At 52.4% G+C, this 26,659-nt stretch overlaps 8 protein-coding genes across 8 annotated transcripts; 4 read left to right on the top strand and 4 right to left on the bottom strand.

Annotated features, from left to right (window-relative positions):
- Positions 1–358: 358 nt before the first annotated feature.
- QC761_200090 (uncharacterized protein) lies at positions 359–2,769 on the top strand (the record flags this gene model as incomplete). The annotated part of the gene is made up of 4 exons (XM_062875729.1): positions 359–1,037; positions 1,124–1,409; positions 1,471–1,590; positions 1,659–2,769. 4 exons carry the CDS (start codon positions 359–361, stop codon positions 2,767–2,769), a joined length of 2,196 nt encoding a protein of 731 aa, XP_062734241.1.
- A 514-nt stretch (positions 2,770–3,283) lies between these two features.
- On the top strand, positions 3,284–5,812 carry ERC1 (ethionine resistance protein; the record flags this gene model as incomplete). The annotated part of the gene is made up of 2 exons (XM_062875728.1): positions 3,284–4,836; positions 4,893–5,812. Exons 1-2 carry the CDS (start codon positions 3,951–3,953, stop codon positions 5,810–5,812), a joined length of 1,806 nt encoding a protein of 601 aa, XP_062734240.1. The 5' UTR covers positions 3,284–3,950.
- Positions 5,813–7,110: 1,298 nt separating this feature from the next.
- QC761_200070 (uncharacterized protein) lies at positions 7,111–9,902 on the top strand (the record flags this gene model as incomplete). The annotated part of the gene is made up of 3 exons (XM_062875727.1): positions 7,111–7,275; positions 7,333–7,712; positions 7,781–9,902. The coding sequence occupies 3 exons, from the start codon at positions 7,111–7,113 to the stop codon at positions 9,900–9,902; spliced, it is 2,667 nt and encodes an 888-aa protein (XP_062734239.1).
- A 1,325-nt stretch (positions 9,903–11,227) lies between these two features.
- QC761_200060 (uncharacterized protein) lies at positions 11,228–14,130 on the top strand (the record flags this gene model as incomplete). Its single annotated transcript, XM_062875726.1, has 2 exons — positions 11,228–11,468; positions 11,534–14,130. 2 exons carry the CDS (start codon positions 11,228–11,230, stop codon positions 14,044–14,046), a joined length of 2,754 nt encoding a protein of 917 aa, XP_062734238.1. The 3' UTR covers positions 14,047–14,130.
- Positions 14,131–14,257: 127 nt separating this feature from the next.
- QC761_200050 (uncharacterized protein) lies at positions 14,258–15,082 on the bottom strand (the record flags this gene model as incomplete). The annotated part of the gene is made up of 2 exons (XM_062875725.1): positions 14,258–14,676; positions 14,724–15,082. The coding sequence occupies 2 exons, from the start codon at positions 15,080–15,082 to the stop codon at positions 14,301–14,303; spliced, it is 735 nt and encodes a 244-aa protein (XP_062734237.1). The 3' UTR covers positions 14,258–14,300.
- Positions 15,083–15,331: 249 nt separating this feature from the next.
- On the bottom strand, positions 15,332–16,200 carry QC761_200040 (uncharacterized protein; the record flags this gene model as incomplete). The annotated part of the gene is made up of 2 exons (XM_062875724.1): positions 15,332–15,529; positions 15,601–16,200. The coding sequence occupies 2 exons, from the start codon at positions 16,198–16,200 to the stop codon at positions 15,332–15,334; spliced, it is 798 nt and encodes a 265-aa protein (XP_062734236.1).
- A 245-nt stretch (positions 16,201–16,445) lies between these two features.
- Positions 16,446–18,439, bottom strand: QC761_200030 (uncharacterized protein; the record flags this gene model as incomplete). Its single annotated transcript, XM_062875723.1, is given in 5 exon segments — positions 16,446–16,521; positions 16,585–16,693; positions 16,709–17,042; positions 17,106–17,173; positions 17,247–18,439. 5 exon segments carry the CDS (start codon positions 17,881–17,883, stop codon positions 16,446–16,448), a joined length of 1,224 nt encoding a protein of 407 aa, XP_062734235.1. The 5' UTR covers positions 17,884–18,439.
- A 709-nt stretch (positions 18,440–19,148) lies between these two features.
- On the bottom strand, positions 19,149–19,610 carry QC761_200010 (uncharacterized protein; the record flags this gene model as incomplete). The annotated part of the gene is made up of 1 exon (XM_062875722.1): positions 19,149–19,610. One exon carries the CDS (start codon positions 19,608–19,610, stop codon positions 19,149–19,151), a length of 462 nt encoding a protein of 153 aa, XP_062734234.1.
- Between the last annotated feature and the right edge of the window lie 7,049 nt (positions 19,611–26,659).

Genomic DNA, 26,659 nt, shown 5'->3' with positions numbered 1-26,659 from the left:
CGTCAATAAGCTTCTCATCCAGCACAGCATACCCGTAATGTCCGACCCTACGCAAAACAATGTACCACCACGTCCCTCACGTGCGGAGAGAACAACGACGTCGTGTGGAGAGTGCAGGAGGAGGAAGCAAAGAGTGAGGCACCGTCTTTTCCTTCCATGCCATGTCTTAACCGCTCATTCGAAAAGAACACCGCAAGCAAGCCTGCCAAGGCCAAGCACTCTTTCTGTGTGCCAGTGCCAGTGCCGTTGCCGTTGCCGCTGCCAGACTGTTCTTCCTTTCACTCTTATCTAGGTCACAAACGCTACTGCTAACACTGTGTCTCTGTGGCTGTTTCTCCTAGTGCAACCAGGGCCAGCCATGCAACAACTGCGCGAGAAGATACCCCCAACCGCTCTGCGAGTACAGGCCCAACAGCAGGTGCGCAATTGTATCACGTGGACGGGAGTGGTCTGTACCATGATAGTTGCTTACAAGCCAAGTTGTAGACGATCGAGCGCCGTAGCGGCGGCGGCAGCAGCAGCGGGAGCAACACACCCGCCTGCCTTCTCCATCTCCATTCTACCACCACCTCTGAGCCCTGGGCTTTACGGGGTCGAAAACATCAGGCCCTCTTCGATACCCCCAAGGCAGCCTTCTCCTCTCGCTTCGCCATGGCCCAGAACGCCAGGGTCAGAGGTAACGGGTCCTCTTGCTGGCTGGCCCGGATTCGACACACTGGGACACTCTCCCACGGCACCGTCTACTCCCCAGTACGCCTGGAGCACTGATCGCAGCTTTCTCTACTCCCACCTATCAGCCTGCGGAGAAGGCTGTACGCAACACGCCGCGGCTGTCCATGGTGTCGTCAAAATTCTTCGTGTCTACTACCCAGGAGGGCAGGGGCTTCATCCGTGGGGAGGGGGGGGATGGGACTTGGAAAGCAGTGGGTGGGCAAACAACTCACCCCTACCTCCGAGCATGTCTGGCGACAGCAACATACCATGGGGCATATCCAGGCACCCGCCTATTCTAGAGGATGCTGATCTGTTTGCGGTCTGTAGGTTTAAGCGGCTTCTACTCAAAAATGTAGTCCTGGTGCCATTTCCAGTCCGGTGTGCTGATTGTTTATGGCTCTTCTTCCAGATATAAACCTCATTTCCCAGTTCAAGGCATCGTTAGATGGGAACCCAGATGCGTCGAACCCCTACATCAAGTATTATGTTCCATACTGTATTCAGTCACGGCTCCTACAGCGTGTCGGTGTCTACACAGCTGCGTGTTTCCTCGCCGATTCTGGACATGTTGATCTCACGGCGGCCATGGCGCAGAAAAGCCAAGTATTTGAGCTCGTCAACATGCATCTCAGCTCGCAACTGTCTACCAGCGATGAGGGGATCACGGGTGTCGTTCAGCTTGTTCTCAACGAGTGGTAAGTCCGGCTGATAACTCCGACGGTTGTCATTTTGCTAACCGTACTGATATCACCGCAGGCACTGGGGAAACGAAGGCGACTTGCGTGCCCACTTGAGCGGCTTGCGTGAGATGATCAGGGTCCGAGGCGGATTTCGTACCCTGGGTTTACACGGACTGATCAGCAAGCTTGCCATCACGTAAGTATTTTGGCATGGGAGCTTTTCTGTGCTCAGAAGACTCTGGGCTAACAAAAGAGCCATGATAGAGCCGATGTGGCCATTGCCTTATCCTCTGAAACGGCCCCTTTCCTGCGTGGCGGCGCCGAGTTTGAGTTCCGTGACAACAGTCATGTACCGCTGCGTCTGCCGCTCAACACACCTTTTATCCCCAAACTCGCAACTTTTGCATCCTGTGGCGAAGCCCTTCGCACCCACGGCGCCGTGGCCTCTATCCTCGACGACATGCGGTTCCTCCTTGCCGCCGTCCTTGCGCTGCCCGAAGAGCCGACAGCGAAAGAGCTCCAAAAAGTGCATACGACATCAGGATGGATCCACGAAAGAATGGTGAACCTCTCCGTGGAGGGCCCGGCGCTACGTCGCCTGTCCACTGCCGCAGCCGCGGCGTCTCCTGCCCCGTCATCAGCCACCAGCACCACTTCAGCAACGTTTAGCCCATTAGACACCAGGCCTAGTCCAGAACTGGGAGACGACTACCACAGCAGCACCAGGGGTCGGCCTCTTGGTCTGAAGCAGCAGCAACACTCTCCACTTCCTGTTCGTCCCCTGCAACTGCCAGGCGACGAACACTCCAGCGTGCTGCGCCTCGACGGCTCATCATCGCCAGCCCGAGCTGCAGCCTCGTTCACACGCTCCACGGCGATGATGCCGTCGGATCCTCCAGATTACATCTACCAGTCGGTCCGACTCGCCGCCATCCTCTACAGCCGGGCCATCATGCTCCGCCGTCCCTTCAAGCAGATTGTAACACCGGCGGAGCACCTACAACTTTGGAGGACCACATGGAAGGTGCCGCTGTCCACGTGGCGGTCCCTCCTCGGGGTGTTCAACTGGATTCTGCTGCCTCTTGTGTCGTCGTCGAGCACCCAGGAACAGGACTCGAACAACCACGGGCACTTTATCAAGGGCATGCTGAACGTAAGCTTGCTGCAAATCGGGATGGAGAACTGGGAGCTGTGCGGCGGGGTTATGGACGCGTCCGTGGGCCTGCAGAGGTGGTTGTCAGGGAGCGGAGTTGAAGCTGGTGACAGTGGCAACGAGGGTCAAAAAGATGATGGGGCGGAGATGGAGAAACGGGGGGGGGAGAAGTCGGATAGGGGGCAGGGACCGAAGGACAAGGGCAAGCAGGTTGCCGGGTGAAGTGCGCGCCTGGAATATGATAAAAAGGCTGGCCCAAAAAGAAAATTTTAGATACAGGAACGCTCGGTGGGATAGCCGTTCTTATTTTTCCTGTTCACTTTGTTTCTGGACATCGATACCCCCTTTTAGTTCATGTACACGGATACCATCTTTTTTTTCGCTTTGATCAATGTGGCCATGAATAGGTAGGTGTCGTGCTGAGAGCAAATAATGGGTGCCTCAACTCGTGACTCGGTCCGTCTTGGGCGAATGCACAGTGACCCATTGTAAGTAGGAGACTTGTTTACTTTCTGGTGTCTTCTGGGGCCAGCCCTATTAAGGGGCCAAGGGGGCCAGAAAAGGGGTGGGGGCTTGGCAGACGTCAGCTTTGGTGTGTGGGTTTGAGGTAATGTCCGGTACTGGGTTGGGGGAGGGGGATGCGGAGAGGGGGGGGTTCATAACAAGTTATGGTCAGCCTTAATGTCACAATCACGAGAAATAAAAACATGCCCTCGAAACTGAATTATGGGACAGTATGCTCTTTGTATTGTTTTGACTAGAGTTTTACTTGTTGTGTCTGATTGCAAGCTGTTGGCGGACGATATCATCATCTCCCGACCAAGCAAATCGGCACCAAACCTCGGGCTCTATTTTACGTAAAGGCCAGTGGTAACTCCAACCTTTCAACGAGATGCTGCAGTTGGCCAAACTCATTCGTCATACGTGCAGAAGTCAAGATAGCAGCATCGCCATTGACGAGACATTGGGGCTCAATGCTGGACAGACCTCAACAGAGCTGATTGGGTAGACTCCGTTAGTAGAATCGTTACGTTATTTAATTGGGATTGGTCTGAGATAACAGACGGCGTGCTTGCATTCCCGGCAACCTCGCAGCTTTACTTCCAGCGCTGTATTTGAGCGATAACTGATTGATACTTAGGCCGTTGAAGGCTGAAAGTGGATGTAGGCACAAGTTGGAGATTGTAACGCCAACCCACACCTCAACAGCCAGACGCTCGAGTAAAGAGAGCTGCAACATCTTACTTTCTGGCTGGGATCTGTCCAACAGCTCCTCTGCGGCAACTGGTAGATACCTTGAGTGCTCTCTTGCGAGCCGAGATTCGCTGGGCGTTGCCTGGCTTAACCGCTTTCTTATCTTCCATGTCTAGTAGACGTCCATACCTATGTACCTATGTACCTAGATGTGTGACGTTCCTGCAAGACGAGCAGGACAGTCCGCTCATCTTCATTCTCCAATGTTTGGCTCCGCGTGGGGCCTGGTTATCAGCTTAGCTGCAATGTCTATAGGCTGTCGAGGAAAGGGGCGACAAATCCCCCCAGCTCATCGATTGGAGATCTCCGACATCGAAACAACCGGCTCAAGATGCCGGACCCTATATCTGAGCATTTCCTCCCACCGTCATCGGGGAGGTTCGTTCCAACTCCTGTACAGCAACTGGCCGCCGTGCATGATGGCACAGGATGGTGTTGCCCACAGGGCAGAGGCCTCTGATCACCCTCCGAACGAAAGAACATCCCTCTTGACAAAGCCGGCATCGGTATATTCGTCATCATCAGACACCGGACACGCTGCTTCATCCGAAATCTTCAGGCTCCCTCAATATCGGCTATGGCTTGACGAATTGTGGCTGCTCACACGCACGTCCCTTCCCGTCATCCTCGCGTACATATTGCAGAACTCCTTGCAGACAGTCTCGGTGCTTATTGTCGGCCGGTTGAATCCCGAGGCTCTCGCTACAGCCGCCTTTTCGTACATGTTCGCCATGGCCACGGCGTGGCTGATTGCTCTTGGCGGTACGACTGCTCTGGATACACTAGCATCAAGCAGTTTTACCGGCTCGTCCAACAAACACGATCTGGGTGTCCTGCTGCAGCGAGGCCTGGTGATCTTGACCTCTTTCTATGCCGTTGTGGCCATCATATGGGCTTTTTCTGAACACTTGTTTCGCGCTCTGGGCCAAGAGGAGTTTATCTGCGTACAGAGCTCCAAGTTTCTCCGGTATCTGATCCCCGGCGGTCTCGGTTATGTCTGGTTTGAGGCCATGAAGAAATACTTGCAGGCGCAAGGTGAGCATGGCTCCTGCTCAGAGGAAACGTCCAGATCCAGACTGACGCGATGACAGAAATCTATCGACCAGGAACATACGTGCTGTTGCTCACCTCTCCGATGAACGCACTGCTCAACTGGCTCTTCATCCACCGGCTGGGATTTGGTCTGTACGGCGCCCCCATGGCCACCGGCATATCATACTGGAGTTCATTCCTCTTGCTCGTGGCGTATGCTGCCTTTGTGCGGGGGAAGGAGTGCTGGGGAGGCATTGACGTCCGAAGAGCCGTCTCCCACATGGGACCTTTCGCTCACCTTGCGCTCATGGGCGTTGTACATGTCGGGACAGAATGGTGGGCTTTCGAGATCGTTGCACTTGCAGCGGGCCGTCTGGGGACAATTCCTCTGGCGGCACAATCCGTCATCATGACCGCGGACCAGATCATCAACACAATCCCGTTCGGCCTCGGCGTCGCTGCTTCGGCGAGGGTTGGAAACCTCCTCGGCGCACACAATTTGAGGGGGGCGGCCCGGGCTGCTCACTCAGCCGCCATCCTCAGCACGATAGCAGGGACCTTGATCTTGATAATACTCATGGCCTCACGCAACGTCTTTGGGCGAATCTTCAACGACGATGAGCGGGTGGTGAAGCTCGTGGCTGAAGTGATGCCGTATGTAGCCTTGTTCCAAATCGCCGACGGGCTCAACGGATCCTGCGGCGGTGCACTGCGCGGCATGGGCCGGCAATGGGTTGGAGCTGTGGTGAACCTGATCAGCTACTACGGAGGGGCGCTCCCCGGCGGCATCTACCTTGCCTTCCACGGATGGGGTCTTGTCGGACTATGGGTCGGGCAGTGTGTTGCGCTGTATCTAGTCGGGGCTCTAGAGTGGGTGATTGTAGGGGTGAGCAACTGGGAGACAGAGGTTGAGAGGGCCATCGCCAGGTTGGAAGCTGGGGGGCTTGGCAACTCGGATGGCGGTTTGGACTCGTTGTAAAGATAGGTACCGTCCTCTACCTTGGCAGTCAGGTGGTGAACGGCTGACCTGTGCCAATCAAGTGCTGCAGGCAGCGTGCTGCAGAAGGCTGACAGGCGCCAATGAGAAGGCCGAAGAGCCTGCAAGACTGCAGCTTTGGTCAGGATCCGGCCTCGTCTTGCATGGCCATGGATGGCCCCATTTGCTGGCCTGATTTGTCTCTTTTGGTCGAGCTACGAGGCGAATAAGAAGGCGCCGTTGCAGAACGAGCAGCCAGACCAAGCCCGCCTGTAGCAGCAAGGCGAGCGAGAAAAGGCAGTTGGGCAGAGACGCATACATGCAACGGATAGATAAATTCGATCTGGCTCCAGGTTGGTGCTGTAGTAAACAGTGCCACCGGGGGGAGGGATGGGTCTATGGGAAACGAGGAGAATCCAATCCATCGTACATACCTACATACTATTTACTCCTTACATAGTGCTTCATTCCACCTGTTTAACATGCGCACACAAACACACACACACACACACACTCACACACACTCACACACACTCACTCAACACAACACAGCACAACACAACACAATACAACACAACAGGCACAAAAGAAAGAGACAACAGACAACACAGCTAACGCTGAGGATGAGAGAGCCGAGAAGAAGTGACAAGGTTGGAGGAGAACCAAACCCAATCCCAAGCCCAAGCCAAGTCTTTGCCAGACCTTGCCAGCTGATCACACATGCCGGGTGGCTCGAGCGCTCTTGTGGCGGCCTGTGACTGGCCGCAAGGCAGAGTTGCAGCCCCGCTCCCCCTCCTTGCCGGCTCCATCTAGGACAAGCCGCCGCCAGCCAATCATATAGCGCCATGGCCCTGCCACAAGGCTAATCCAGAGCCGAGTGGTCCTTTTCCAGCTCAGCACAGCCTTACTGTGTGTGTGAGAGGTGTGCGTGTGTGTGTGTCGCTCGCCCACCTATCCTATCCTATCCCATCCCACCCCCCGACGGTGCGGCCTCAAACCTCATTCTTCCTGCCCGCCTTTCTCCTCCCGCACCCACCACGCCGTCTGCTGTTGTCGCTGTTGTCGACACTGTCGCCATCAATTCGTCTCTACTACCGCACCTTTGAACGCTGCCAAACCATTGGGCCCTTCGGTTGCTCCCCACCATCTCAGCTCTTGGTATCTCTCATTCTCTAGGACCACCGCAAAGGCGGCACACACATCGGATTGCCGTGTCTTTTGGGTCTCTGGCTGTTGCGCCTGGGCCCCGTGCTTTCGCCCAACAGTCGTCCTCGTGCACCACCACCATCACCACCACCGCCATGGAGCCTTCTTCCAAACGCCGGAGGCTTGCCCCCAAAGTCGCCGATCCGCCCGTCCTGCCTCCTCACGCTCCGGCGTCCGTCCCGGTCCCGGTCCCGGTCCCGGCTCCAGCACCTCCACATACTCAGGCGCAGCCTCTGCCACACGGTTTCCCCCAAGAACAGGTGCGTATCCCGTCGCCCTTGTTCACCTGCCCGCCGGAGCACTAACGGTGTCGACAGCTTCCGCCTCCTCACTATGCGCCCACCGAGTCTGTTGCGCCGCCACCCGAGCGGCACGAGTTCGAGGCTTTTGCTCGGCATCTCCAAGATGCCGCCATGCACATTCACCAGCAAACATTGAAGCCACAGCATACCAGCGTGTCAGTGCTCATGCTGCGATGGGAGGATGACACTTCGGTGGAGCAGGACCTGCTGGCGTTGGAAAAGGTGTTTATTGAGCGTTACAACTATCACACTGACAAGTGGGCAATCCCCACAGTTCCAAATCCAAGCATCAAGCTCGGTGTTCAGATGGCCTCGTTTCTGGACAATGCCCGCCCAGATCATCTCTTGATTATATATTATGCTGGCCATGGCTATGTTGGTTCCGACAACCAGCTGTACTGGGCCTGGTAGGTTATCAAAGGTCTCAATGCTGGGGTCTCGATGTGCTAATACTCTGCTCTAGCAATGCTCGTGAGGATGCTGCCAAGCTGAAGTGGGACGGTGTTCGGTGCCTGTTTGAGGATGCACAGTCCGAAATACTGCTCCTCCTTGACTCATGTGCCATCCCCAATGCGCCCATGGCTGGGAGCAACGTAGCCAAGCAAGCCATTGCGGCATACACCCCAGAGCAGACCCCCTTTGAGCCCGGCCCTCGCTCATTTACCGCCTCTCTGACCGACACACTTCACAAGCTGAGTCTCACGAATCGCCCTTTTAGTGCTCAACGATTATTCGAGGATCTTCGACAACAAAGACAGCATGAGAGCGCACAAGCTCTGGCCAGACTGGCCAACGGGGCCAGCAAGCAACCTGTGGCCCATGAAAGGATACCTGCTTTGTTTACGCTTACCCACACTAGGGGGCATGGAATCATTCTGGTACCTCTAGACCCCAAAGCCGCCCAGCTTCAGTCGCCTCCCCAGTCTGCAGACACGGATCTTCAGGGTACGTGGAAGTCCGGCCATGACGACCGGCCCTTGAGCTCTGAGGAGGTGATGGGCCTGACGTTTGACGAACCAAGAGTCTTGGTCTGTACCACGTTTGTTGGCGACGCGAGTCCCGACATGGCGTATTTTAATCAGTGGCTTCACAACACGCCTCCTGCAGCGTCAAAAATCAAGGTGGAAGGCATGTTCCTGGGCCCTCCCACGATGCTTCTTATATCCATGCCCAACAGCGTGTGGAATGTTGTTCAGCACGACAAGGTTTGCTGCTTCCTGGGCTCCATTGGGTCACATAATATGATCCACCTCTACGAGCGGCTGGTAAATCAGGCTGCCAACGGTTCGCTGCAGCCAAAAGAGCTAGATGAGAACCGCACGGCGTTCGAAGCTCGCCCATCTGCAAAGGGTAGTCCATCCGCTACTCGGCGCGAGCAAGCTGTGGCTCAGTTCGTTCCCATTCAACAGGAAACACCGGGGCGTCAGGCGGATTCACGTTCACAACCGGCAGTGGTCAACGGGGGGGCAATATCAGCGCCACCTCCGGCACCCCAAAGCCAGCAGCATTCCGCTGTCCCCCAGGAAGAGGTGGAGGAATCAGCTGAAATGAAAGAAGCGGCAGAGCAGCTCAAAGCACTGAGCCACGTCCGTCACGTTAGTGATGACGGCCTATCGGCCCACGATCCCTCAAACACACGAATAGGCGACAGCATCGCCGTGCGACATGCCGGCGATCCCGGATCGCCCCCAGTTGAAGTGGCTGGGCCAACTGCCGACGAGATCCAATATGCCCCCGAATATGGGACTCCTACCGCTAAGTCCAAAGCTCGGAGGCCCCTGCAGAAACAAACTCCCAAGCAGGATACCCTTTGTGACCTCTGCAGTCATGCACCTTTCAAGGATTCCTCGTCCCTCCGAAAGCATGTCGCTGCCGCCCACACAAGACCCTTTCCTTGTGCCTTCTCCTTCGCCGGCTGCCCGAGCACATTTGGCTCCAAAAATGAGTGGAAGAGGCACATCGCATCCCAGCATCTGTGTCTGCAGTATTATCGATGCTCTTCTTGTCCGCAAAGCAGTCCCGATGGCAAAGGCAACGAGTTCAACCGCAAGGACTTGTTCACGCAACATCTTCGGCGGATGCATGCTCCGTTCGCCATCAAAAAGTCCATCGCCAAGGGCGACAGCAAACTGCAAGTGGAATGGGAAACTCATGTCAAGGAGATGCAGGCCTCTTGTTTGGTGACGAGGAGGCAACCACCACAACGCTCGGCCTGTCCGAAACAAGACTGCCAAAGTGTTTTTGAAGGACCCGGGTCCTGGGATGAGTGGACCGAACACGTCGGCCGCCACATGGAAAAGGGTGAGGCCCAGCAAATGGGCGTTGACAGCCTACTGTCTGATTGGGCGCTGGAGGAAGGTATCATTGAACGACTGGAGGACGGAGAATACAAGCTTACAAGTGGGAATGGGAATGGAAACGGGGTTGCTGAGAGGGACTCCAACGGTCACGGCAACGGCAGCGGCAGCAGCAACAGCAATACCAACAACTCTTTTTCGGTAGATGGTGGGAAGAGGGAGGACGAAGACCCGTCCATCACTGTAGCGATAACGTTGCCGATGGCTGACGATATGGAGGTGGATTGAATGGGTTTTTCTTTTTTCGCAAAAGTCGGTATGCAGGCGAAACTCGCAGCATCTTCTATTTCTGGAACGAATATCAAGACACCGCTTATGAAGGCATGTATAACAAGAAGTCGATTTGGTACATTTTGTTTTGTCCTAGGGGTCCAGGGCAGGGTCGGAATACAAATTAAGGCTGGCATTGAGCGCAGGGATTTGGGGTCTTTGACTGTAGGAAGCCTTTGGGTTGTCCAGCACATCGGGCGGTGGGCTGACCTGTTGACGTCGAGCCCCCTCCCCCCGACATGGAGTGTATTTACTGGAAGGGTCAAGGGGGTTTTATGGGATCATTTGAGCTGGCAGAGCTCGATCTTACTAGCGACGTAAATCCGTTGTGTCTACTATCCCTTCACCAGCACGGCAGTTTGTCTATTCAGGGACCATCACACAATAAAATTCCACGTCTTTCGGTCGCCCTAAACATTTCCATCTACATCCGCTCGATCCTGCTTTAGCTTCTCCATCAATCGCTGAACCAACTGGCCATCAGAGCGAATAACACGGCAGCAGGGCCACAACGAGATGAAGCTACCGCCGCCCTGCAGCAACTTGGCGCGGCCGGTCGGGATGGTGATGGACATGGCTCTAGCCGGGGCTTCTCCAGCCCGCATTCGGCCCTTTATGGCGTGCATGGCACAACGGTTTTCTTGTCGGGCCGGGGGATGGCTCCACCTCCAATCCTACCAGACTCGGGGGGACAAGCCAATCGAAGCAAATATGGTGCGGGGAGAAAGCTGGTCTGGGGACGAAGAACGGCTGTTGACCGTCGCTCACCATGTCATACTCCGTACCGGCCGGGGAAGAAGCGGGCCTTCTCGCTCCACACCTTGCCGGCCAGGTTGAAGACGTTGCGCAGAGCGGGTGAAGAGACTAGGTGCCAAGCTTCACCAACATCACATACTGTTGTATGTCGCTGGCTTGAGTTGTCAAACGGCCCTTTTGCCTTGCCATTCGGAGGTCTTGTCAAGACCGCGATGGACCTCATCTGTCCACACTGCGGAGTTTCTTCGTGACGGAGCGCACTGCAACTCCCTGCCATATGGTTAATCGACAGGGGAGAGTGGAAGAATGGCGTAGATGGGATCGCCAGCAGTGTCACCATGATCCGTGGTTGCCATGACCGAACACCGCAGAACCAGAATGCGGGGTGGTGGGCTTGTGATGTAGATGTGTGCATCCACATCCCTCGCGGGGATAAATAGCGCTCCCAACGCTTTACTTGCCGTTCCAATGGTCAACCTCCTAGGTGCCGCTGTCCGTGTGAATATCCTACGTGCCAGAGGGACAACATGATCGGACCTTGTTTTCTGGGTCTCGGGCTGTTGGCCGGGCTCAGCTCGGCCGCCATCGCGCCCAAGGCTGTAGCTGTCGCTGTCGAACGCCCTTTGAGCGAGTGCCCTGGCTACAAAGCTTCCAACGTCAAGACCACCTCATCCGGGCTCACGGCCGACCTGTCGCTGGCCGGTCGCGCGTGCAACACCTACGGAACGGACTTGGAGAAACTCCGTCTCGAGGTCACCTACGAGACTGGTAAGTGTCTTGCATCTCTCAAAACTCCCGGCGCCCATCTCTCCCTCCCACTAACAGCCCGCCAGATAACCGCATCCACGTCAAGATTCAGGACACCAACGATGCTGTCTTCCAGGTCCCGGAATCTGTGTTTCCTCGTCCCAAGGGCTCTGGATCGAACTCTAAGCGGTCGGCGTTGGAGTTCAAGTACAAGACGAATCCCTTTTCGTTCTCAGTCGTCCGGCGCAAGACCGGTGAGGTTCTGTTTGACACTTCCGCCGTCCCCCTCGTCTTCGAGTCCCAGTACCTGCGCCTGAGAACCAAGCTTCCCAACAACCCCAACCTGTATGGCCTCGGTGAGCACTGGGATCCGTTCCGTCTCAATACCACCAACTACATCCGCACGATGTGGTCCCAGGACTCGTTTGCCACGCCTGAGGGGGCAAATTTGTATGGCAGCCATCCCGTGTACTACGAGCACAGGAAGACGGGCACTCACGGCGTCTTTTTCCTCAACTCCAACGGCATGGACATCAAGATCGACAAGGACAAATCAGGACAGTTCCTCGAGTACAACACCATCGGAGGCGTGTTTGACTTTTACTTCATGGCCGGCCCAACCCCGATCGACGTTGCGCGCCAGTATGCCGAGGTCGCGGGACTCCCCGCCATGATGCCGTACTGGGGTCTGGGTTACCACAACTGCAGGTATGGCTACCGTGACATCTATGAGGTCGCCGAGGTAGTATACAACTACAGCCAAGCCCAGATTCCCCTCGAGGTCATGTGGACAGATATCGACTACATGGACCAGAGAAGGGTGTTTTCCAACGACCCCGAGAGGTTCCCGATGCCCGTCTACCGAAGTCTTGTTGACCACCTCCACAAGAACCAGCAGAAATACATCGTGATGGTCGATCCCGCTGTCGGATACGCCGATTATCCTGCTTATCATCGTGGTGTCGAGGACAGCATCTTTCTCAAGCGCGACAACGGATCCGAGTATCTTGGTGTCGTCTGGCCTGGTGTCTCCGTCTTTCCTGACTGGTTCTCTACGAACATTACCACGTACTGGAACAACGAGTTTTCTCTGTTCTTCTCCAGAGACACCGGTGTCGATATCGACGGCCTCTGGATCGACATGAACGAGCCCTCCAATTTCCCCTGCTTCTTCCCCTGCAGCGATCCCTTCGCGGCTGCCGTCGGTTTCCCGCCCACCCCGCCACCTGTGCGCAGCCACTCCGAGCGCCCTCTCCCAGGCTGGCCGTGTGAATTCCAGCCAGAGGGCACCCAGTGCAAGCGCGATGAAGTGCCCCAGATCGCGGCTCCAGTTGCTCGGGATGTTGTCCCCCTCAGCAACCCCCACGCCGGTCCCGTGACCAAGTGGAAGGGTCTTCCCGGTCGTGACCTGTTGTTCCCCAAGTATTCCATCCACAACAAGGCCGCCTACATGGATTCGTGGAACGCTGACAAGGGCGGGATCTCCAACAAGACCGTGAACACAAACACCATTCACGAGAACGGCCTCGCCGAGTACGATGTCCACAACCTTTACGGCTCCATGATGTCAACCTTTTCCAGCGATGCCATGCTTGCCAGACGTCCCGGTCTTCGCCCCCTGGTCATCACTCGTTCCACCTTTGCCGGCGCCGGCGCTTCAGTCGGCAAGTGGCTGGGAGACAACGTTGCCGACTGGGCTGCTTATCGCGGAACCATCCGAGCCATGATGGCATTTGCCGCCATCTACCAGGTTCCCATGGTCGGTGCTGATGTGTGCGGTTTCGCTGGCTCGACCACGGAGGAGCTCTGCGCCCGCTGGGCCACCCTTGGTGCCTTCGCTCCGTTCTACCGCAACCACAACGAGTACCCCCCTGCCATCTCTCAGGAGTTCTACCGCTGGGAGAGCGTTACCAAGGCTGCCCGCAAGGCCATTGATATCCGCTACCGCCTTCTCGATTACATCTATACCGCCATGCACAAGCAGACCGTTGACGGCACCCCCCTCATCAACCCCGTCTTCTACCTGTACCCCAACGACGCCAACACGTTCGGCCTTGAGAACCAGTACTTCTATGGCCCTGGCCTCCTCGTGGCACCTGTCACCCAGGAGGGCTCCACCAGCGTCGAGGTGTACCTCCCCAAGGATATCTTCTATGATTTCTACACCCACAAGAAGATCCAGGGTCAAGGTCGCACCATCCGCCTCGCCAATCAAGGTCTGTCCGACATTCCCCTCTTCCTCCGGGGCGGTGTTATTGTTCCAGCCCGCGTCAAGTCGGCCATGACCACCACCGGGGTCCGTGAGCAGAACTTTGAGCTTCTCGTGCCCGTTGGTGCCGATGGCACTGCCACAGGTACTCTCTACCTTGATGACGGTGTCAGCGTCGAGCAGAAGGGCACTACCGAGATTACTTTCCGCTACGCCCGCGGTGTCTTGACGGCCAAGGGCAAGTTTGGCTTCCAGACCAAGGTCAAGATCACCAAGGTCACCGTCATTGGAGCTGGCAAGCGCAAGAGAGATGAGACGGTCGAGACGACGGTGGAGGTTGAGCAGCCGCTCACTGCGGAGTTTGAGATTACCGTTGGCGATTTGGAGTAATTCAAGAATGGACTGACAGTCCAGGATGTACAATAAATTTGAATCGATAGAACAACATGTACACATTTTTGACTTTCCTCGTTCAGTTTTGATTTAATGTCTTCCACTGGCGTTATGTGACGTCAATCATAATGAAATGTCATCTGGGGCAGGGGACACGCAATAACCCCCTGATGGGCAGGTTTATACAAACATCACACAACACGGTCTCTTCAAACTCATAGCAGTGTATAAAGCTTCTAAAAATGTCATGCTTATCCAATTTGACATACAGTGCCCCTAAGGAAACCACCAGCACTTTCATGTAACACCTGCACATCATCAGCCCACTGGACGGTCCTCCTCATTCTCCTGCTTGCTCCGCTGGCTCCAGACAGGAGGCTCGTCCCGTCCCTCCTCCTCGGCCTTGTCTCCTTCTTCCTTGGTCCTGTGCACAGTGGTGGCCTTGTGCTCCGCAGGCGAGTAGATGGTGTACAAAATGAGCGGGTTAGGACCGGTATTGAGAAACTGGTGCTTGGTCCCCGCAGGCACGACGACCATGTCCCCGGCTTTGATATCCCGCTCCTCTCCTCCAACCTGTGCAAGACCTCTGCCTGAAGTGAAGGTGAGGATCTGATCCACCGTGTGAATCTGCCTCGGCTGTCGTTAGCACCCACTCACCCCGACCAAGATGGCACTGTGAGGTAATACATGCCTCTTCCCCTATGTCACCTCCTACCGGCACCGTCATGAGGACAACCTGCGAGTACAGTCCTGTCCAAAGCACACGACGAAACTCTCCTGATTCGGACGGCAACGCCGTCGTCATGTCAGGAAAGTACACCATCCTGTGCGCAGGTGGCTCTTCGTTGGGCTTTGGAAACGGCGGCATTTTGTTTTTTGTCGAACCCGATACGGGACAAACTGTATTCAGGGTAGGCCGGGGTGCGTGTATTTGACGGGATGAATGGTCGGCCGGGCGGAGCGTGATACAATGAAGGCGGGCAGCTGCTGTGAACCAAGAGGATCTTAGACGTACAGGCGGCACAGTGAGCATTGTTCTTGTACAGCTTTGGTGGTATTTCCGGCCTTGAAAAAGTAAAAGGTCTTAGGTCTGAATACACTAGGGCTTGCGATGCAATATCTGGAGAGATAGAATCATGGATGTCAAATCAATACGTCATCATTCAGCTGACAGCACAGGCACGATATACACCCATCTCCCAACTCCAACATTTATCATCTTGGCGTTGAAATTGTTACACAGTCTCCATTTATACAAGCGCATGTCCAAGAATAGCAAAACTCAGCCTTCAAAATCCAACTCCTCGTAGTATCTATAGATGCCGTTGGAATACTTCTGTCTCCGTGAGCTCTCCAAATAGCTTTCGATCCTTGGACGCTCCGCGACAGCTTTGTGAAGCGCAAAAACCTTCCCATGTTTGCCCTCACGCTCCAACTTGATCGTTGCCTTGGGAAACATGAACATCAAACCGTCCAAGCACTGTGAATCACGCAACCGGGTCAGAAAACACGCGCAAAGCACGAGAACCAAATTCTTGTGGTGCAACGTACCTGGAACAGGACCAAGTCTGCGTATGTCAACTTTCCACCATAGAGCCACGGACCATCGCCGCTGGCCTTTGACTCCAACACACGTTGAAAATACCCCAAGAACTTGGGGAGCCTGTTTTTGACGTAGTCCTTGGCCTTTCTCTTGCTCTCCTCCTTTTGGTCCTCATAGTACAGACCTGTGGCAATTGGGTGGTGGCAGTCATGGGGCTCGTTGCTCAAGCCATCAAGAGCCGTGAGGACAAGGCTGTTGATCCTGTACAGCCCATCAGGATCATTTTCCAGGTCGGTCACCAGCCCCAAACGAGGCCCCAAATACAAGAGAATATTGGGTGTCTGGCTGATGACGAGGTCTCCGTGCTGCAGAATCGGTGGTGCAAAGAGCGGGATGTTGGTTTCGTCCTTGGGTTGCTCACCACTGTTGTATGCAAGAACAACGTTTATGCCATCCTCGAGGTGGGCCGTGTCGACGTACTCAGCACCGGCTTCTTCCAACGCTAGACGGATATGTTCTCCGCGGCCAGGAAGCCCAGGCCAGTAGATGAGACGGTATGGCACATCCTTGGAAGACTTTTGTCGCTTGGCTGGGATTTCAGATGCCATTGCCACTGGCTAGGGGGTCACGCTTCCGGCAAGATTGGATATTGCTGGAGAGATGGTGAGAGTGAGGTCAGGTTTATTCTTCCACCGAGGGGATGAGAGCGGGGTGGCATGCTCGGGAAGAGTTGCGGCAAGGCGGTGCGGGGTCTTATTCCGAGATGTTTCTCAACTTGGTATGGTGACGTAATAAAAGGTGGGCAACACCCACTGCAGTCCAAGTCCTTCCCTGTGCCGCTCGCTGAAACGCTTCACAATCCAGCAGTTACCGTCTTATGTATCAACTCCTGGCACTCGGCAGGATCCTCAAACACATGCCATAGCTCTCTATTTTTCAATTAGAAGTTACTCTCAGAATGCTTGTCCAAGATCAGCAGGCAATAGTCTTACCTGGGAAGGTCCTCAAAGGCTTTTTCAAACCTCTGTGGCTCATTCTTCTCGTGAATCCCGACAGCCGCAATATCTTCAACCTTGCGAATAAGGATCAGTTTTATCCAACCTGGAAACAACCTACATGCGTCTCCATAGGCCTCTGGGTCGCTTTGCGTCGAGTCTCCGATGAGAATCATCTTCCTTCGTGGGAGCCACCTATGGATTTTTTCAATTCGGTCAACCTTGTATTTCTCAGTACCAAGGGTAAGATTGGACAGCAGCCCCGAGATGGTCATAAGATTGGAATCCCTCAGGATAAGTTGTCCGTGCGGAAAGTAATCATCCCTGAACTTTCGAAGGAAGGGATACAGGTTGTAGGGAGAAGCGGAAAGGTAGAACCACGGTGCTGAGCTTGTCACCATGGTCTGGATGTAGGCATAAAGCTCGGGCATGCCTTGAATTGGTGTGGGTTGGGACTAGGCAATGGTGAGTCTTTCCTAACTCTACCTCTTGGCGCTCCTCTCCGTTGATTGACTTACAACAAATGTCGAGCGTAGAATGCCCACTGGGCTGCTCGTCTGGGTGACCTTGATGGTGTCATCGACATCTGCCACATCATGATTTGAGTCAGCTCCTCCCATGCTCCTGCAATTCCGAGTAGGCAATTGAAAATCACATACCTGAGATGACGCCCCATCCCTCAGGTTCCGCGTAAACAGTCTTCATTTCAAGCATTCCGGTGACACCCTGAGGGACGACAGCCTTGGACACGGTGACAGCCCCCTCTTGGCCATTTGTGACCTTCCTAACGTCGCTGCTGATGCCATTCCTCCCGCCTGGCCCTAGACTAATATCGGTGGCGTTGTCGAACTTGAGGTTTACTTGTCTCCCGGGCAAAACCTCCATGACGAAGGGGGCAATACGTTTCTCGATGGTGGCTTCCTCCTTGTCTCCTTTGGACAAGCCAACCCTGGACGCGATGTCGCCCACGAGATCGACCAACTTGGGCGAGGCCTGGTGGTCAAAAGCAGCGGCGACAAACTCGGCATGCCAGTTCCCATTCTGGGCTCGAAAGGCAACATTGTCCAGCAGCCACACAATATCGCCCTTGCCTATCTGGGCAGGGAACGGGTTTCGAGAGCCAAGGTAAGAGAGGATTTTGGTGAGATTGCCCTGGTGTGTTTGGGACGCCGAAACGCCAAATGGGGCCAGCGACGACTCAACATCATCAAAACCACATTCGCTCCGCGTCCGCTTCTCAAAGCCAATAGACTGGCCCCGTGAAGTGCCAGCGGGAGTTCGCCGTAGGTGTGACATGAGGACAGAACGATGGATGATATGGGAGGGATGCTGGTGCTATTCCAAACAAATGAGGGCGAGGAGAGAGCAGGCAGATAAAGTTGGAAGGGGCGACACACACACACACACACGGGAAAAGAAGGGAAAGATACCTACCTATATATCTCACCCAACCCAAGTGAGTGTCCAAGTGCCTACCTGTCGATGATGCATGGTGCCAAGCAGGACAGGGCGGCATTGGTTGAGCTTTACTTGGCCTGGCCGCTTGGCAGTCGTTGCTGGCTGTCTCCTGGCTGTTCCCTGGCAATGTGCCTTGTCGTGTGCGGCAGCTGACTGCGCCAGCGACACACGATGTCACCAGCCGTGGCCAAGTTGCAGCCCATACGACGTAATCGGGCAGCAGAAGGGGAAATCATGATTGTGCCAGCTGATTGGCTCACATGCAACCAGGGCCGCCTGGCTCCTGTCATCCGGATTTGTGCCGCCATCCTGTGATGATGTGTGTTACCGTGTCAACTGCGCAGGTTCCCGTGATGGTGGTCTCTTCTGACAATCTGACGGAGACATGGAGGTAGGTCAAAATAGAGTTGCCGGCTCGGTGGGACGGCGCGTGCTCTCGTCAGCTAGACTGCATGTAACACAGTGCCGAGAAAGAATAAACAGCACCACAGCAAGCAAAAAGAATGCCAAGATCAACAATCTTTTTGGCTGCCTCGTAAAAACATACGACACCGAGGATTCCTCGGTGGTCACCCACCTGAGTACTAGTTCAGCTCTCAGCTGCTTATCCAGGGGAGAACGGACGGGATCCTGAGTTTTCAGCTGGATATGGTCGTATGTATTTATAATTCCTGGAGCAAGTATCTAAATAACTTGAGGCCTGATCTATCTATGCTTCTGACTGTCAGTCAAAAACATGGTTATTCAACTTCGCGCCGATCAGCTGTGCAACCCTGTTCCAGGTCCTCGACAAACTCCATCAAACCTAGCGAGCGCCACCAGCGGCGTGGCTTCCATCCTTCCTTGGTTGGCAATCTCTCCTCGGCAAACAAAGCACGCACATATTCCCACGGGACTTTGGTGTCGTCTCCAAAAACACAGAGCACAAGCGCAATCTCAGCACAGCTAATGCGATGCTGCAACGGTCTGTACAAGAGCCCTGTTGTCTTGCTTCTGCGCATCCATCCGACGCTTACGCAGAGAGGCGAAGTCCTCCGCTATCATTGTTTTCCCGCCATCTGGGGAGGATGCCAGTAGCCCCTCGACCAAATCCCGTTGTGCCTTCAGATGATCGCCTTGGGCAACATCGCGACGTGTAAGGGATATGTCATGCTCTGCAACTCCAGGGAGCCCAATCTGATCCAAATCGAGCACCGGTTCGGCGCTGTCGTCCTGCTGTCCGGCCTGCGCATGCCGAAAAAGAAGAAGAAGATTGCCCACGGATTCCGCATGAGATACCACAGCTTGCTCCATGAAGAGGCCGGTCTCTGCTGCTGACTTCCCGCTGCTGTCTGATGCTCGAGAAACACGGGGTTGCTGACTAGGCGAAGTGTCGGGGACAGGCCGACCTTCTTCAGGGCTGCCGAAAGCTCTGCTTGGTGAAAGCTCCTGCCATCGCGGGGAAGATACCCGTGGTTTGCAAGGGCATTTAACAATGGGCAAGGGCTGCGAATGTCGGTTGGCTTTGGTCGTGTGTATTGTCCCACTGCAACATCGTTTAACTCGGCAGCTGTTGACATGGACATGATGGCAGGCGAGGGGACTGTGTGTAACAGAATCGACAGCAAAGGTCTGAGGAAGATAAGGTGAGCTTGACTGGGAATACCAGGATGCGTGGAGTAAAGGATGAAAGGGCAGGCCTGGGACTGTCACTTGAACATTCAAAGGTTGATAACCTGTCTAGATCTCTGGATAGGGGCTATTAGTACAGTAATTAAGGAAGATACGGTGGTGGAAAGTAGCTCTGAGGACAGCAGGGTGGCTGCCTGTGGTCAGCCGGAAGAAATGAAGCCACCCATCTGACATACATCGATACGTAGGCACCTAGACAACTACAATACCTAGGTATCTTCCTGATCCTCATGTCTTGGCAGGGCGCAGGAGAGAATGGCAAAATCAAGCGCCAGGAGCAATGTCCACCTTGGGAAGTACTCGTGGGAACAATATCAAATCATTTGCCAAAAACGACCGAGTCTGAAACCAACAGCGAGAAACTCATGCACAATCAGAAAGGCTCAGCCTCCTATAGTAATATTTCCCTAGCACATGCATTCAGTTTGTTCAATGGTGGGAGCGCCGGGTTGCGTTCCAGTCAACCCTGATGCCCATCCCTTATCGCCATGTGTCTTCCGAACCCAACAAGTGCTTCATGTGTAGCATGGCTTGATGCAAGTTGCAGCACAGCTAGTCAAAGCAAGCCATGTATTGCCTAGTCACCGCACCCATCCGGTTCTAGGCGCAGCTGAAACTGACTGGGCTAATCTGGATTCAAGTTGAGCGCTCTCAGTTACCGCCCCCGCGACATTCATGATTCAGCTTGCCCGGAGAAAGTATTGGCCAGGCACTCGAGCGAATCGATAGGCAACCCTCAGCTCGGATCACACTTCCCAACCTGGAAATCAGACATATGATGTTGGGACACGAAGTCAATGGTTGCAGCCCACATCCGTATCCATGGGGGGCGAAGCTGAAAACGTCTTGGATCTTGAAACGGGAAAGTATTGCTCTTGGGCCTGGAAGGGCCGGTAGCTGTAGACAACATGACTGCTCCAGTCAAAAAGAAAACCTGGACTCGCTGCTAAATATGCACGCTTCCTTACCGACCTACCCCTCTTGTGGTTTCATTTCTTCCAAGGGGTCGTTTGTCTTCCTCGGTAATTCACAGATTATTAGCTAGCGATTGTTTCGCTGTTTGCTTGCCCATCTCACAAGCATTTGGTCGTCCCCCAGGTACAACCGGGGCTACTGTCACTTTTCAGCCATGTCGTCCCACACGGAAAGACCTCTTTTCTCTACCAACGGTCATACTGATGGAAATGGCAAAGCCGACGGCCAGAGAAACAGTCGTGTCAACCAAGGTGCGACAAAGAAAACCAGCCAAATTCAACAAGAGCTGGAGCATTTGGACAAGCAGCTGGCAAGCCTGAGCACAGCGGAATTGCCAATTGGGTTTCACGGGGATACACTTATCGGTGTGAGCATTCTGTCGAACATGCCTGTAGCATGGCGTATCATGAAGTAGGCGTTAACCCCTATATAGAACAAGGCGGGCTCAAAATCTCGGTGCCTTTGGCGATCTACATAGAATTCTCACCTTGAAGAACATTCTCGGAATCAAAAATGTCGTGGCCATCTTTCTAAAGCATGGGATCTTGGATATCAAAGCAGGAGCCCAGTTGATAGGCTTCATGTCGAAGGACAGTGAGGCTAGGGCCAAGTTTATTGAGAGCCAAGTCAAGACCAAGTACGCCCGCATGCTCGATCCCCCCTTGACCTACATAGGCGATGCTTTTAAATACCGTACTGCCGATGGCAAGTTCAACAGCGCCCTGAACCCCCATCTCGGACAGGCAGGAGCCCCTTACGCCAAGACTGTGCCGTCCAAGACTCACCCACTCGGTGCCCTTCCCGACCCCGGTGACATTTTTGACCGACTTATGGCCAGAGGCAAGGAAGCATGGAACAGCTCTTCTGGACTTTCCAGCATGCTGATCTATCACGCCACCATTATCATACACGACATTTTTGGAACCAATGATGGCGACAAGAACATCTCGGACACATCTTCCTACCTCGATCTTTCCCCCTCTATGGCTTCAACGAGGAGAGCAGCGTCAGGTGCGAGACGACAAGTACAGGCTTGGTCTACTCAAGCCTGACACATTCGCTGAGGATCGCCTGCTGCGCCAGCCTCCTGGAGTGTGCATCATGCTTGTCATGTACAACCACTTTCACAATTACGCTGCCACCCAACTGCGCCGTATCAATGAAAACGGGCGCTTTTCAGTACCTGCGAAGTTCGAGGGCACCGAACACCAAGCAGCTGCCCGTGCGTTTGTCAGGGGACGTGACGATGATAGCCACTATTAGACTGTCCTCGCCGAGTATGCAAAGGCCTACGACGAGTTTGTGGCCAACGGCAAAAGGACGGATGCAACTCCGAGGTTTGCAAAAGCTGTCAAGGCTTTGGAGACATACATCTATGAGCACGCCCCCTGCCAGAAGATAGTTCAAGAGTTTTATGACGCGTATGACGCTGCATGGAAGAAGCTCGACGACGACCTTTTCAACACCGCGCGGTTGATCACATGTGGCCTGTACATCCAGGTGTTGATCCATGACTACCTTCGGGCTCTGATGGATTTCCACGCCTATGACACAAACTTCACACTCGATCCGCGCGTCCACGAGACTGCTGCAAAAACGACGACACGCGGGCTGGGAAATCAAGTAACAGTTGAAGTCAACTTGCTTTAGCGCTTTTATTACGCCATTTCTCCCAGGGATGAACGATATGCTGAAGACTCCGTGCACGATATGTTCTTCATCAAAGACAACAAGTGGGACCCAAAAGAATATGACTCTTCCTGAGTTTGTCAACTTGATGCAGAAGTCGAAGGAGGCTCGCGGGAAGGCTCAAGAGCCTGAGCTTTCAGTTTGGGAGAGTGGGTTTGGCTTGAGGGAGGACAATGAACGCAACCCAGCAGGGAAGAAGGTATTCAAGCGCAACAGCTTAACCGGGTTATTTGATGATCAAGAGATGGTTGACGAGCTGCTGGACTCGATGGATGACCCAATTGGTAAGTTTGCTGTCCATGTTGGAAACCAGACAGCTATGCTAACGACCCCGGTAATATTTCAGCCAACTTTGGACCCAACAATGTGCCACGAAGCCTCAGGGCCGTCGAGATAATGGCTATTCATCAGGCGCGCAAATGGGGTGTGGGCACTTGGAATGATTTACGTGAATTCTTCGGGCTCAAGCGTCACGACACCTTTGAGAGCATTTGCAAGAGCCCTGGTGTTCAGCAGGCGCTGTGCGACTTGTATGAGCACCCTGACAAAGTCGAGCTTTATACTGGTGTCTTTTGCGAGCCTGACAGCGCGATGAATGGGGATCCGGGACCGAGCGACGTTGACTCGGCGTTGTGGGCTGCCATATTCTCCGACGCAATCACGCTGGTCAGATCCGATCGGTTCTACACGGTGTATTGGAAACACAGACTTTCTTACTTCATGGGGAATGAAAGAAGTTAAGCCGGACAACGACGTTCTCAAAAGCTCTGTTTTCCATCAGCTTCTCCAGCGCGCTTTTCCCGAGTGGTTTTTAGCTGATTCGATCCGGTTTTTTCATCCATTTTACACCTCGGAGAAGAATGCCCAACTCGCACAAGAACAAGAATATAGTAAACAGTTCCGCATGAACCTCCAGACAGCCGAGGCGGGCGAGAAGAACTGGCTTGGCATTCCTAAGCAGATCAAGTACACCTTCGACACCAAACCATGGGAGCCCAGAAAGCCCTCCAAACCAGTATATCTGAAGGATGCACTGCGAATCAGATCGCTCTTCCAAGATCAGTCCAATGTCATCGTTCATCCTGTGCGGTTGGACACTCTGGATCTTCCACCTGAGATGGTGGCGGTGTTATGCCCACGCCAGCCGTCTGTGAAGGCCTCGACGGAGGAGCATTTTGAACAGAGCCCAGATAATTCTGCAGCTCTCGCTGAGTACTTCACCAACCTCATGAGGGTGATCATCAGGCGTGAGTCTGCTGCTATGGACCCTTTAGGCGGCAGGAAAATCTATTCTTTGGATGTTACACGTGATTATGCAATTCCAGCCGTAACCAGATACGTCGCCGATTTCCTGGGGTTGGGCCACATGGTCAGAAGCGAAGCCAACCCCTTGGCAACATATTCCGAGAACGATCTCTACCAACACATTACAAACTGCCAAGTATACCTCTCATACAATGTAGACGAGACAAGATTGCTGAAGCGGCGTTTAGCTTTCAAAAGGTCCATGAGATTTCTGTACAGGCTGGTGTTGGAAGAAGGCATCATAGTGGAAGTCATAGGGACCACACCAACCCAATGACAACACTGGGGCTGACTGTTGCAACACACATACTGACAAATGAGCCTGAGCTGGGCAAAGCCGCTGCCATATTTCTGCTCGTGGGTCTTGATAGCGCTTACACCTCCGTGTTGGCATTTACTTCTGTTCTCAGCATGTTCCTCGATGATCTATACAATCTGAGAGCAGAGCTTGAGCGGAGGGAAGTAGAGCCTGCCGGCCAAACCACTTGCGACTGGCTCAAGATCCAAGAGCTTGCAGTATCCAATGGCAGTGATAACGATGACGAGGCACTCAGGACTCTGGCTCTCAATGCCCAGCGATCCAGCGTAAAGCTACCAGCGTTCGCGTCGCCACTGGGAGTATCCAAGTCAAGTTAGGGGATCGCGAGGGGACTGCTCTTAGCCTTCAGCCGGATGACACTATTATTTGTGACATTGTGAGTTACCGACAAAACTGAAATGATAACAGTTACCTGGAAGTTTTTTGACATGTTGTATTCTAACACCAGGCAAACAAAGTCAAAACAAATGACGTTCATACAGCCCCGAGCAATAAGACAGCATCTTGCTGGGACGCCGAGCTCCCCACCTACCAATCCAACTTTTCGCATCAATTTGCCACCTACCAGCCCAAACATGTGGCAGTTCTAGGCTTGGTTACCATGATCAAGGTATTGGCACAACTCACAAACCTATGCCGTGGACATGACACGCAAGGCAAGCTCAAGAGGATCAAGCTCGATTCCTCGTACGAGTGATTATCCAATTTTATGGCCCCGCAGCGCGTAAAAAGTATCAAGGCTGCTGTGGAGCAGAAAACCGTCGAGATTGAGACACTGCTTCAGGAGCTGTCACATGCCCACCCCGAAGAGAGATTGGAAAAAGAGAAGTCGCTGATGAAAGAAAGGTCAAGGCTCAAAGGAGTATATGACAGTGACCGAATCTTGAAGCTGGCCACAGACACGTACCTGACTCCGGAGTGGGATGAGATGGTGCCGTTCCCTACCACGTGGAAGTTGAGGTTTGATGAGTTTGGAACATCTGACCATGGTGAAAGGTTAGAGCATCTGGCTTCTGGTGTCACCTTCGACGACTTTCTGCCGTTCTCTGAATCGCCTGGTGGTCCGAGTCATACGGGGGTAGCTTCAGCAATTATATTGCTATGCGCCCATGACCAGAGCGAGAAGGTTTGTGCAACTGCGCAAACAGGAACGCGAAGGAAGACCGGGGAGAGAACGTAAATGGGAGGTATAATGAAAGAACCAGAGGAATGGGATTGAGGACAAGACTAGCGGGGTTGCTGGTCGTATAGACTATGCATGAGTAGTTAGCTCAGGATGTGGAATATCCGGGTAGAATGAAGATGGTTTAATAGAGGCGGTGTATAGAATTAATACAAAGATGACACTTGCGGACCCCGTAGTGTAGGAGAAGTAGTTACCTCTAGAGTATTAGGTAGAGGGCTTATATCTTAGGTATAGATTATAAGCTTATAGAGTCTTATCAAAGTTCCCTATATCTAAAGTTAGGGTTCCACCAGGCTAGGTAAACTAGTATACTCCGAGCTAGGCAAAGTTTATACTATAGCTTTAGTTATCTTTTCCTTATAGCTAGCACTTTTTTCTCTCTTTCTCTTATTTTATATACATATATATACATATATATATTTACATAGCTTTATTATATGAACATTTACTTATTGATACTTAGGTCTTGTTTCTTAATAGCAATATAATCATTTTTTGTACTAATATTTATATACAATAAAATGCGAATAATTTTTTCTCTAGTTTTTCTTTAAGATTTAGAAAATATAATTTGTGATTATTTTGACTGTTTATTGTAAATATTAATTTCATCATTCTTATTTTTTAAATTATACAAATATTAATATGTTTTAAAAATCAATGGATCATTTTAGGTCTTTTTCATTTTTAAGTAAATTAATAATATGTAATTATAAACTTTATAAATTGTACACATATATACATTTTTGATTATGTAAATTATTTTTTAATATAAGTTTTATTTTGAGACTCGTGCGGTTTAAAGTATTCTGTATTCATAAGATTGAAAAATATAATAGTAAGAAGATTTCATTTTTATTTTTTCCAAATTACTAACCTATCCAATTATTAAATTAAGACTTATATAGTGCTAATTAAAATACTGTCAAGTCTCATGATGAATAATAATAAAACGGCATTTAAGTTTACATAGTTAAAACTTTTCTTTATTAAATATATTTAATCCTTTTTTAAGAATATGTACTATATTATATGTCATTTCAGATAGTATTTTCAAACAATTAATCTTCTTTATTGAGTATTATTGGGTCTTTTAATAAAAGTACAGGTTATTACATTTCAAAACATAGCATATCGTTAATTTTCAGAAACGAACAAAATTCTTTATACTATATTATTAAAATTTGACCCATAAGCAATATTAAATTTCACGAACAATATTTTCTATAAAAATATAACGAGATTTGATGATGTTTACTACTACTACTACTACTACTACTACTAATGATAATAATAATAATGATAATCATAATAATGATAATCATAATAATGATAATAATAATGTTAATAATAATAATAATAAATGTTATGTCTATTTTCAATATTCTACTCTGAAATGAAATTTTTCTTAAAAATAAGAGAAATCTTTGGTTGAATTTTTATAATCTATATATATTTATTAATTAAAC

This window comes from Podospora bellae-mahoneyi, chromosome 2 (genome assembly GCF_035222275.1).
Source record: "Podospora bellae-mahoneyi strain CBS 112042 chromosome 2, whole genome shotgun sequence".
Taxonomy (NCBI): domain Eukaryota; kingdom Fungi; phylum Ascomycota; class Sordariomycetes; order Sordariales; family Podosporaceae; genus Podospora; species Podospora bellae-mahoneyi.
This window is presented reverse-complemented; position numbering and strand designations above follow the sequence as displayed.